Genomic DNA, 12,839 nt, shown 5'->3' on the forward strand with positions numbered 1-12,839 from the left:
GGCCACTGGTGAGAAGGGTGACTTATTAGATGAGTTTTTTCGTACCTAAGGTTCAGGATAAAAGTTTTTATATTCTTAATTATAATAATAGTAGCACGGTAACATTTAGTGTTAACGATAGAAATATCAATTTATTAGTCGGCAGTGGTGCCAGTCTATGTGTGTTAAAATATGAATGGTTGAAAGGTGACCCATGTTTTGAAAATAAATTACATTTTGATAGAATTACGATAAAAGGTGTCAGCGGAAAATTAGAATCAATAGGTTATGTTTATTTAGATTTATCATATAATGGGGTAGTTTTTAAGGAAAAGTTTTACGTATTTAATAATTTATCTTGCTCTACTAATGGAATTTTAGGAGGCAATTTTCTAAAGCGTTATTCGGCTATAATAAATTATAAACTTGTGGGGGTGTCAGGTTACATGTACGCGGCGTGCGGCGGGCAGTCGCACGGGGAACGAATATTGTATCGGGCGTGTGTGCCTAATATATTGGGACAAAAACATAAGTGACTTTTATTTGATTGTGCAATCCTAAACTGGTGACCCCGACAAAGTGAACATGTTCGACTCACCGCCACCATCCCGGGCTGCGTCAGCTAGCAGGCCACCAGTGCAGCCTGCTAACCCGACGACACCAGCGAGCGTGAAGGAGGAGCGGACAGAACCGGTGGATATGAGTTTGGCGACCATAAGTGTATCTTCAAAATTACCGAATTTTTGGGTTGATATGCCGCGGCTATGGTTCGCCCAATTTGAAGCGGTAATGGCCCCTCAGAAGCAGGGAGAGGAATCCAAATTTAATTTGGTGATTTCAAAATTGGGACGGGATTCCATTCAGCAGGTGAGCGACTTACTGATGACACCACCGACCTCAAATAAGTATACGGTCTTGAAAGAAAGATTGCTGCAAGTGTATGAGGAAAGCGCAGAACGCCAATTCCAGAAGTTGGTCTCGGAGCTAGAGTTAGGTGCGCAAAAGCCGACGCAACTGCTGCGCAGGATGAAGGATCTAGGCCGTACAACACAGGTTTCCGATCAAACCCTAAAAAGTCTGTGGCTATCGAGGATGCCGGCCGCAGTCAGAGCAGTCATCACAGTGTGCCAAGATCAGTCGTTAGATAGTTTAGCCAATATCGCTGACAAAGTAGTTGAAAACAGCGGAAATTTCGAGATCGCAGCAGTGTCGGATACACCAGCACAGACGAACGCGTCGAACACGTTGTCAGAGTTGGCCAGTCAGGTGAATAAGCTAGTGCTGGAAGTGGCAGCGCTGCGCAGTGAGGTGCAAGGTCGCGGGCGTTCGAGAAGCCGAAACGGAGGACAAGATGGGAGCAGGGCTAGTTCGCGTAGGAGGAGGACACCGGGAGATCCTGATTGGCTGTGCAGATTCCATTACCGGTACAGATGGAACGCGAGAAGCTGTGAGCAACCGTGCGCCTGGCGAGAGGAAAATGCGGAAAACTGAGTGCGGTACGTTCGGAATCGGTGGACGAATGTACTCAGAATCAGGTACCTATCTAAAAATCATCGGTTATTAATTCAGGATAATTTAACTAGGCTAACTTTTTTAGTTGACGCCGGGGCCAATATATCGGTAATTCCAAAAAAATGTTTAAAAAAAGGTTTTACTGAGTCTTGCGATTTTAAATTGACATACGGCATCTGTAATTTAGAAATGGCCTTCGGACTAAGACGGGTTTTTAAATGGCCATTTATTGTGTGTGATGTTAAACAACCAATTATAGGTGCAGATTTTTTACGGAATTTTAAATTGAGTGTAGATTTGTATCATAGGGTGGAGTTGCTCAAATTGTACCGGTTCGTAAATTGTACCACTTCAAAATCTACCAAACCGTAATGTTTAGTTTTAAATTGACAACACTAAAATCTAAGGCTACCAATATGACGCAATCGCTGCCATTTTGGATTCGATGTCACAACAGAGTGAAGTGTAGTAAATAAAAATAATTATTACGGCGACCTGATCTTATTTTATGGTTGTTTACCTAAGGATTTCTTGTGGCAACGATAAGTACACTTCAACTGTTATATATGTTTTTGGAAAGTAGTCGTATTAGTGTACTTTTCAGAGAATATAGTTTTGATATTTAGCATTTTGAAGTTATGGCACCTGCTCACATAAAAATAAAACTTAGGGTTGCCTTATTTGTACCAGGTAGGGTACGCTTAATATGTGCCGGTACAATTTAGGTGTATGGTGGTTCTTCAACTCGATTGTTAACTATATTGAAATGTTTTCAGATGTCTGGAAGGGATAAAAAATATTATAAATGGACGCAAGATGACTTAGAAAAAGCCTTAGATTGTTTCGAAAAGAAATCCATGGCAATTAACGAGTGTTCACGTATTTTCAACGTACCTAAACCCACCTTAAAGAGACATTTATTGAATTCAAACAAATATGCAAAAAACCTAACCATTTCCAAGGGCAGGCCAACTGTTAAGATTTTATTAAGACTGATTAAGATTCAAGTAGAATAAGTGTTCAGTCCTTGTAAAAATATTGGCGGGTATTCTCACATTTGCTTCGCCAACTTTATTTTCCTACCATCGTCCAATGGTCGGAGCAAGCCCCACTTGCCCGGCGACGCTCATCGCGCACACCCGTGTGTCGCGCACGCTTAGCGAGTCTACGAGTGACGTTCACTCCCTGAAAAGACCGTGTCTTTTGCTATAATTCGCGTGTAGCCGTGCTCCGCGTACCATCATTATCATCAGCATCAGCTCCGAGCATACTCTGGCAGTGCTCCACCGCCCAGAACGCCGTGCGTCTGCAGGTTGGCTTCCGTCCGTGGCGAGGGTCGATTTTAAGGTTGGTGAAGCTCAGATTACCTGTCTCTGTGTTGCGAGGACTGATCTACCTTTCATCAATTTTCTATTATAAAAAACCTATACAGTCCACTTTCAAATCAAATTCCCTGAACCAGCGTAATAAACGCAATTTTCAGTGCGACATACGCACAATAAGAGAACGCTTTAATAGTTTTATATAAAAGTTCTATTACATTGTGTTTTGTTGTTGATTACATTATTTTAATTAGTTACATTATTAATATTTAACTCGTTAAAAATAATATTTTTATAAAGATATATTAGTAAGACTGATTTCAGTGTATAAAGGGCACTTGAACCTCATTTCGGTCATGAAGTACAATTTAGGATACCTATGGTACAATTAAGGAAACCGGTTTCCTAAATTGTACTTTTTCAGACTTTTTAAAAATCTTTAATTATCGTTTTTAATATTACATTTTCTCATTTTCTTGTAATAAAAAATGAACACCAATAGAACAACCTTTTGATTTCTAGGATGATTGTTGTCTAGGGATGTTGAATTTTTACAGAAATCATATCCCTAATGCCGCACGGATACAACACGGAACAAAAAAAAAGGATAAGAGTAAATTACAGTGGACAGAGGAAGCATGCGTAGCATTTGAAAAATGTAAAGAAAATTTGAAAAAGGCTGCAACCTTATCGCACCCTAATGTAGATGCACCCTTAGCGTTGATGACGGACGCCTCCGACAGTAGTATAGGCGCGGTGCTACAGCAAAAAGAAAATAACACGTGGAGGCCTCTCGGTTACTACTCTAAGAGACTTACGGAAGCACAAAAAAAGTACTGTACTTATGATAAAGAATTATTGGCAATTTATTCAAGTATAGCTTATTTTAGAGATATTATAGAGGGAAAGAATTTTACCGTTTTCACCGATCATAAACCATTAACGTATGCGTTTAGTAAAAAGTTAGGAACTTCAAGTAAAGAGTTACCGAGAAGGACACGCCAGTTATTGTTTATCAGCGAATTTACGAGCGATATACAATACATACACGGTAACGATAACGTGGTCGCTGACGCGCTATCTAGAGTAGAAACAATATCATGTCCGACCTCAATGCAATACGAAGAAATTGCTCGCGCCCAGGCGTCAGACGCTGAGCTTGCGAATTTGTTGAGCGCGGGTGTCAATAACAACGTACGAATGAAGCGTGTGAACGTAAGTTTAAATGACCTAGATAATAATATGTTGTATTGTGAAGTATCTACTGAAAATATTAGGCCATATATTCCGAGTCAATTTAGAAAATATATATTTGAACAGTTTCACAATTTGTCACACCCAGGGGTAAGGACTACACGAGCATTATTGAGTAAAAAAGTATTTTGGCCAGGGATGAACAAAGACGTAGGGCTATGGGTAAAAACATGTATTAAATGTCAAAAAAGTAAGGTAACGCGTCACACGGTGTCTAGGCTCAGTAGCTTTGAAGAAGGCGACCGTTTCGAACATGTACATGTAGACTTAATAGGACCGTTACCAGTGACAGAGCAAGGCTATCGGTATTGCGTGACAATGGTAGATCGGCGTACCCGATGGCCCGAGATATGCCCAGTAGTGGACATGACCGCAGAAACAGTCGCGAGGGCAGTATACGAATGCTGGGTATGTAGGTTTGGATGCCCGAGTAAACTAACCACGGACCAGGGCCGACAGTTCGAGAGCGAATTGTTTACTAATTTAATGAAGTTGTTAGGGATCCACAAAACACGAACGACACCGTACCACCCACAGTGTAACGGCAAAGTGGAGAGGTGGCATCGGTCTTTAAAAACGGCATTAATAGCAAGGTTAAACGATAATAGTGCATGGCTAGTAGAATTACCAGGCCGAAAGATAGAAATTTAGATAACAAAAAAAATATGTTTGTACATGCTGATTTAAGCTCAAGCGGAAGGAAGCGGAAGACAAGTAAAACAGCCAGTAAGATTTCGCGATTTTGTAAATAATTAATAGTCATGTGTCTGTGTAAGCAAGAATAGTTAAGATGGCAATTTCAATAACAAAAGTAAGACGCATCGCGACACGTAAAGTACGTGTCAATGGGTTTTATAGTCACAATAAATGTATAGTATATAAGTTGATATATTTAGAGTAAGGACATTTTAGTATCTATGGAGATTTAATTAAGCAAAGTCGAGTATCAATTGTTAAAATTATTATAAATTAAAATTATGGGTACAACTTATTTAATCAAGAAGAAGGAAGAAGAAGTAGTCATAGCACAGAATGGGGCTAACCAAGCCTCAACGTCACACACGGAGCGCAAGGTAGAAGTAATGGGCATCGTGGTTACTGTATTCGGAGTCATCATTGGTCTGGCACTAGTGTTTGCTTTGTTATAAAGTTTGCGTGAACCAGACGAAGCGACTACTAAGAAATGAGATAAACGCGGCTCGTAACAAAAGTGCAGTGAATATCATTCCAACGGTGACTCATAGAGCTTCAGAGTATGCGAGTAATATTTAGATTAAGATCTATGTATTATTTGTGTGAGTATGCAAAACGTTGTTGTTACCTACTAATTCGTCAGTTATTCGTAAGACATACGACCTCAGATCATAGAAGGGAATAGATGTGAAACGGGGGCGTGGCGCGTGTCTCCGCGATATGCCCAGAAACGAACATCGGCCGCGTAGCTAGGTTAGTCGCGATTCAGTCGTACTAAGGAAATGTTCTCCGATATTTTAGATAATGCGTCGTTACGTGCAATAAAAACAAGTGAAACGAAGAACTACAGGAACAATGGAGTCATTTACTACATGTAAGTATTGCAAATCCATTGGTATTTTGCTTATAAATAAAAAAAACTAAACATTTTTACAAACGAATTCAGTGCCGTAACAGTTACTGCGATATCGAAATCTGTGGTGATAAAAATTCTAACACACTTGTACATTGACGATTTAGTTAGCAACCACTTTATGTCATGCTCAACTACTGCGCAATGTATTTAATTTCTTCCGATATCCACTGTCGAGTGAAAATACACAGTACGGCCGCATGTGCCGGTCGTAACATAGTGCGTGCTCGTGTTCTAACGCGGTTTCCTATTATCGATAAATAGAAGTAAATTATAATTTTCTATTTTGTAATTTTAAATAAAAAAATGATGTGTTACTTGCGATTATAAGATTTTACAAAAAAAATAATAACAGTAGAAGTAATTAGTAACTGTCAACTATGTAATTACTATAAGAGCTAGTTGAAAGCCTAATAACCTGTTTGACATTGTCTGATTAATCCGTCTCGGCCACAGATCTCGACCAGAAGGGCGCGCAACCCTCATCACGCATTGGTTCCCGCTGAAAACCAGCTTCTCGGCATGACGTTTGTGTCATGTCGCGATTTTTGCTGAGCGGGCGCCTATTCAGCATATGTTTTTATTTATTGTTTGTTATGTTTTTATGTTTTTTTTATGTACTTACTCTTGCTTTGTATACCTTAAATTATAATTATGCTGAATAAAGACATTCTTATTCTTATTCTTATTCTTAATATAGGCATTACTTTTAATAAACATATGCGGTACGCAGATCGCCATAATTAAAAAGTAAATGCGTGATAGTAGTTAATAATAACGTATAATAATAAAAAGGTTGAACCAGTTTCGAGCCTTGCCCCTAGCGATTTAAAGTATCGATATCTTGTCGACTCCATTTTATCATTGTTCTCTCACTAGCGTTTTCAAAGTGTGCGTCACGTCACGCGGCCATTGATTGGCCATAAGGCACGCCTTCTGGCCAATCACAGCACTTTTAAGCCGGTTGCACATGTTGTCGTAGACTCTCAGTCGCTTTGTTTTTACACAGTTGAATGTGTGTGTGGGAGCTGTGGTGGGGGAAATGTGGGGACACTGGTTCTCGTTGTAGTTACGCGCGACTTCATATCTATTCTCTTTCTATGATCTGAGCATACGACCTATGTAATTCAAGAAATCTCGAAATTGTTAACCATAAATTTAGATAATATGTATGTAACATAGTATTATATTTACTTTAATTTTTTAAGAAGGGGGTGTATGTGGGGGTGTCAGGTTACATGTACGCGGCGTGCGGCGGGCAGTCGCACGGGGAACGAATATTGTATCGGGCGTGTGTGCCTAATATATTGGGACAAAAACATAAGTGACTTTTATTTGATTGTGCAATCCTAAAAACTTAATAATTTGCAAGTGACGAATGACTCACAAACGGTTTGTGTAAACATTAACTGTAAAGGTCGGTACACACATACGATACCACAGCGATGCGAAGTAATTAAATACATACCGACCTCAATCAATGATGATTGTGTTATTTTATCTAGCGAAATACAAAGCGGTATTTTTATAGCTGGATTAATTGCAAACATCATTGCAATTGGATTAACATCTTTTATTTATCTAAACGATCCCGTTACTACATTATTACTCAAAAGTGACGTCACGTGACATTTCAACTCAATATAATACTGTAATTATAATATATAATCTATCGAAACTAGTCAGACCATCACCCACAGAGCGTCATACGCTGCGATAACCGCAGATCAGAGTCGGAGACAGATGACGGATAGGAGCTCTCTACACTCTATCGTCATCACGTCCTGAGATAAAGCAGAAAACAGCGAGCAGGTCCTTAAACAGGCTGTTAACGCGAAAGACGGCTGGGTGACCGTGGAGAGGGTCAGGAAGGTAAAAGATAAAAAGTGATAATAGGATGCAGGACTATAGAGGAACAGAATAAGGTTCAGGAGCGATTGAAAGGAGTAGGAGATCGACTGCTTGTTGAGGAGATGAAGAACCAGGACCCGATGCTGGCCCTCAAGGATGTACTCTCGTACAACAGCAATGATGACATCATAGCTGCCCTGAGGAACCAGAACGGAGGGATTTTTCATGGCCTCAACAAGGAGCATGACAGGGTAGAGTTTTAATTTAGAAGAAAGGTAAGGAACACGCTCATGAGCCATGTTGTCCTTAAGGTGTCACCGCAAGTATACAACAGAATGCTGGACATTGGCACGGTCCATATCGATATGCAGAGAGTCAAAGTAGAAGATTCTATTAGGTATTATCTGGCCCACCGAAAATCTGGTCCGCGGATCAGTTAATAACTTTTTAAAATACTAGTCTTCATCTCGTCCGAAGGTATATTTAAGCACGGGCCAGATAATACCTGTAAAATCACTAGGGTATAACTCGCCCAATCTATAGTGAGATTTAACAATCTGTTCTTAGTTAAAGGATTCGTGATAAATTGTTAGTTAAATAGCCGAATTCAAATTTGAAGCCCTTAAAATTTTAAACTATGTAATGACTTAGGCCCAGTTTTTTTATCATAGTTAAAACAACTAATTGTTAAATTTTGCTACTAATAGTTAAATATTAATAAAATGTAAACAAATAGTTAAAAATGTACTAAAATTCAAGCTTACAATTGTTCGAAAAACATTTTTTTTCTGATATTTACCCATTTGTCATTATTTTGACATCTGTCTTTAACTATTGGTTATTTTAACTATGAATAAAAAAACTGGGCCTTGGTGCATCTAAAAAGTGAAAAAAAAAGGTATGTTCACGGTAATTTTTTTATGCTATTGAAAAATTTTAAACAAGCATCATTTTTTATGTTTCAAGTGTTTCTTTAAGATTTTAATGGAAGTTCTTGATAAACTGTTCGGTGACCGGTGCCCGACCCGTTAGGTCGTAGTAATATGATCAATTTTATCGACAAATTCACACTGTAATAAAACATTTTCATTTTCAGTATTTCGCGCATCACTTGCAGATGGACGTGCCATCTGTTATTATTGTTTAATAATTATTACAATGCAGACAACAAAATCTGTGTCAAAATAAAACTGTGCCGGCGCATGCACTGTCATGCACTTATGTGACACACTTACCAAGTGCAGTGTTGTTCATTGAATTTTAATTAAAAATGGAAAGTCCCTTTAATCGAAGTACAATGACCAGCCGAAGCCCACCTCCACCACAGAGAAGACCAACTGAAGAAGATTTTACTCCCGCAACATCAATAATTGAAGTTGTATCGACCGAAGAAATCCAGAAATGGATATCCTCCATTGAAAAATGTCTTAACGACATATGCTATACATCAGGAGAAGGTAAACTGAACACAGAACAGAAGCTGAGAATCAGCAACACAAGCAGAAACGTGTTGGGCGGTGTCTCTCAATTGGCTGTGCAATATCAGTCACTAAAACAGAAATATATCTCAGCCCAATCAATGATCAAGACCTTAATCGATCAAAAGGAGTCATCTACTATACTAGGAGATCAGATCGAGGACCTAAAAGTATGTATTCGCTCTACCCCAAAGGTTGAACAACCGAATGTATAGATCTTTTGCCGACGTGGTGAGAACAAGTAAGAGCTTTATAGTAAGACCACCAAGCACCAGTAATATTGCTATTTACCCAGCTAGCAAAGATAAGACCAGTGAAGAGACTAAGAAACTTATTCAGACCATCATCAAGCCGGAAGAGTTAAAACTGCATATCCGAGGGATGAGAAAAACCAGAGGTGGGGGCATTATAATCAGCGCCGAAGGCAAAGATGACCTTGAAAAATTGAAAAAATCAGAACTGTTGAAAACATCAGGTCTCAACGTTGAAGAGACCATAAAACGAAGGGTCAAAGTGATTTTGTTAGGAGTACCCACCAACACATCTGAGAAGGATGTTTTTAAATGTCTCTACGAGCAAAATATCTTGGGAAAATATCAACACATTGACCGCAATAAGTTCTTAAGTTCTATAAAACTAAGCCACAAAACTGGCAAAAAAGACGGGCCCTACTGCAACTATGTGCTAGAACTTACTTCAGAACTGCGAAAAATACTCATAGACCAGGAGAGAGCATAGGTACATTAATTGGACCTCCTGCCCAGTTATTACAGATTATACACTTGTTACAAGGTAATACAAGTGCCATCAATATGGTCACTCAGCAAAATTCTGCAGAGAAACTGAATCCACTTGTGGGCACTGTGGCTGCGCTGGACACACAACCAAGGAATGCTCAAAATTACTAGCACCTTCGACCTGTGCCACGTGCCGACGCTTCAATAAACCAAGCCAGCACAATACGGGATCAGAGAGCTGCCCTGCAAGGAAAATGGCTGAAGCAAGATACATGGCTCAAAATCACCAAGGTTGCGAATTTCAAAATCGGTTTTATGACAAAAAAAATTGCAAGCTATAATGATGACTATTAGTTTATACTGTTGCTTAATTTGTATATTTTTAAACCTTGACAGGGCAGCGCACAGAATTCTTTATTTTTTTAGTATTATTGCTTAGTAGTAAATATCTTGCAGAAAACCATCAATTCGGGAACGTTTTCCTAAGTTTCATAAAATCCGCAAAAACCAAACAAAGCGCATAATTTGAGCTTTGTTTAAAAACATGGGTATATTATGTTTCTATATTGAATAAGCAATAATGAAATCAATACATTAAAAATTTTCTACCAGCAAAATACATAAAAAAAATAAAGAAGTTGCTATTATTCCGCATACAGTTTAAGAAATTTCATAATATTTAAAACTCTTTTAATCGAATTAACGTAATATGTACAGAACAAAAGGTCTGTAATGTAATAAATATATAAATAATATTGAAATACCTCCATTAATGCGTATTTTATTGAAATATTGTAACGTTCCCGGAAATGATCAACCGTTCCCGGAATGACAAAAATGTTCTCGAAATGATGATATTGATATAATTAGGTAGAAATAAGGTAATATTTAAATTATAAACAACGATTTAAATAACTAAGTTATTTATTTATATTGCCATATTGTTCACAGTTAAGAAAAACTACTCTTACTATTAATAAATTCTTATTATAATTCAGTGTTAACATCTTCATAAATCAGTCTAGTTAAACTTCTATACTCATATATTATCTTTTATAAGTTTTAATCAGTTCTTACAATTTCAGTCTTTTGACCTTAAATCAGTCTTCTTCAGTAAACTTTTACACATAATACAAAAAATATATAAGAAACGAAAGAAAATCTATACTTATAATAAATCTGTAGAGAGGTAAATTCTGTACATGAAATATATTTTCAAAATAACTATCAGGGGGTGTTTAGTGATCGATACTGATGCCAAAAATGCAATCAGTAAAATTTTTGTCTGTCTGTCTGTCTGTCTGTCTGTCTGTCTGTCTGTATGTATGTTCCTTATAGAAACAAAAACTACTCGACGGATTTTAACTAAACTTGGTACAATTATTTTTCATACTCCTGGGCAGGTTATAGTATACTTAGGAATTCCCACCGGAACGGGAATTAGCGGGAAAATCCTTTTATATGAAAAATCTAAACCGCTTAAGTTAGACGCTTGAAATTTAGCATGCAGGTACCTTAGTAAACTTAAAGCTTAGTTACAACAGGATATTGCAAAATTCCCACCGGAACGGGAGTTAGCGGGAAAAAACATTTGTATGAAAAAATCTAAACCGCGTAAGATAGATGAAGGGGGTAAAACGGGATCCACGCGTACGAAGTCGCGGGCGGCCGCTAGTCAACAATAAATTCTGTCACGAACAACAAGTTAACTAAAAAAATATTAAAAATACAAAACAAAACTTATTATTTTTCGCAAACATCAATATCATTGTCAAAATAATAATATTCTTGACTTTTTTCTTTTTTCAGCGTTGGTGTTGGAATAATACTGATTATTTGCTCAAAATCAATATAATATGATTTATCCTTAGGTTCCAGCTTAAATTTTCTAATATTGTTACGCACAGATCTCAAAAAGGTTACTAAGATTTCTCCATCATCATCATCGACACATGTCTGGCAGGTAGCAACATATCTGAAGCAAACATTCCACTTCTCAGTAGGAACTTTAACAAGCAAGAATGTTCCAGGAGATACGAGATTTGGATGTATATTTTCTTTGCCATAAGACGTATTTGCTTCAACATCAATCTGTTTAACTTTTATCTGCTGAATACGAGATATTGTCTCTAAATCTTCATTGTCCGAGGAAGATGAACAGTATACAGATTTATAAATGCTTACTCTATTTTTAAATCTCAAATCGATATCTGTGATCATGGGCTCTTCGTCAACAGGAGCTTCAATTGCAGGCATAAAAACTTCCTCAGGTTCAACTGCACTCATATTACAAAGGCTTGAAAGCTTCGATAGTTTTAGCTCTTTATGAAAATGTTCGTATCGATATAATTGTATTAAAACGTCTAGTCCTTTTTGCCAGTACACTTTTGTGATGTCCATTATACCTGGAATAGCATCCAGAGACTTTGGAACGCGGTTTTTTTCCTCAATCACGTCGTCGTCTGGGATTACTTTTACTTCGATAGCAGAATTTTTGAACAAATCGGCGAATTCTGAGGCTGTTCTAACATCATTACCCATCAAGACATGTCTGTCAGCTGTTCTTTTGAGGTATCCTCCTACACCATCCATAGGGCCTTTACCATGACCAGCCTCGCTAAAAGTCCAAGTTGATTTTGTTACTTGTTGAAAATCATTAATCAATGTTTGTATCCAAAGAGTTATATTTGTTCGGTTCCGGTATTGCGATGTTGGTCCGTCAGAGTAAATATGAACTGTGTCAATTTGTTTGTTTTCCAAAATTGTTGTTAATATTGGCTTCATATGAGCCCATATGGCATGTGCTTGGTGATCTAAATTATCATTTACTGTAGCAAAAGATTTTGATTTTAAATCACTGTTACCGATTCGCAAATAATATACGCCTGTGTGAATAAATAAGTGGTTCTTAGCAAAATGTGTCGACTGTATTTCATTTGCGTACTTCGTAGTATAGTTTTCTGAAAAGTCTATCTGTATCATCACCTCGTTTTCACCTAAATTGTCTTTTAGTTCTTTTTTCAATCTGTTGTAACTATAAATGCCATACAAGTGTTTCTTCATAGCCGGAATATCTTCAAATAAAGCAATTTTCAATTCT

At 37.7% G+C, this 12,839-nt stretch overlaps 1 protein-coding gene across 1 annotated transcript; it reads left to right on the forward strand.

The window, feature by feature from the left end:
- Positions 1 to 564: 564 nt before the first annotated feature.
- On the forward strand, positions 565 to 1,470 carry LOC135087395 (uncharacterized). Its single transcript, XM_063982162.1, has one exon. It carries the CDS (start codon positions 565 to 567, stop codon positions 1,468 to 1,470), a length of 906 nt encoding a protein of 301 aa, XP_063838232.1.
- Positions 1,471 to 12,839: the final 11,369 nt, after the last annotated feature.

Source organism: Ostrinia nubilalis (assembly GCF_963855985.1).
Source record: "Ostrinia nubilalis chromosome W unlocalized genomic scaffold, ilOstNubi1.1 SUPER_W_unloc_3, whole genome shotgun sequence".
In the NCBI taxonomy this organism is placed as follows: domain Eukaryota; kingdom Metazoa; phylum Arthropoda; class Insecta; order Lepidoptera; family Crambidae; genus Ostrinia; species Ostrinia nubilalis.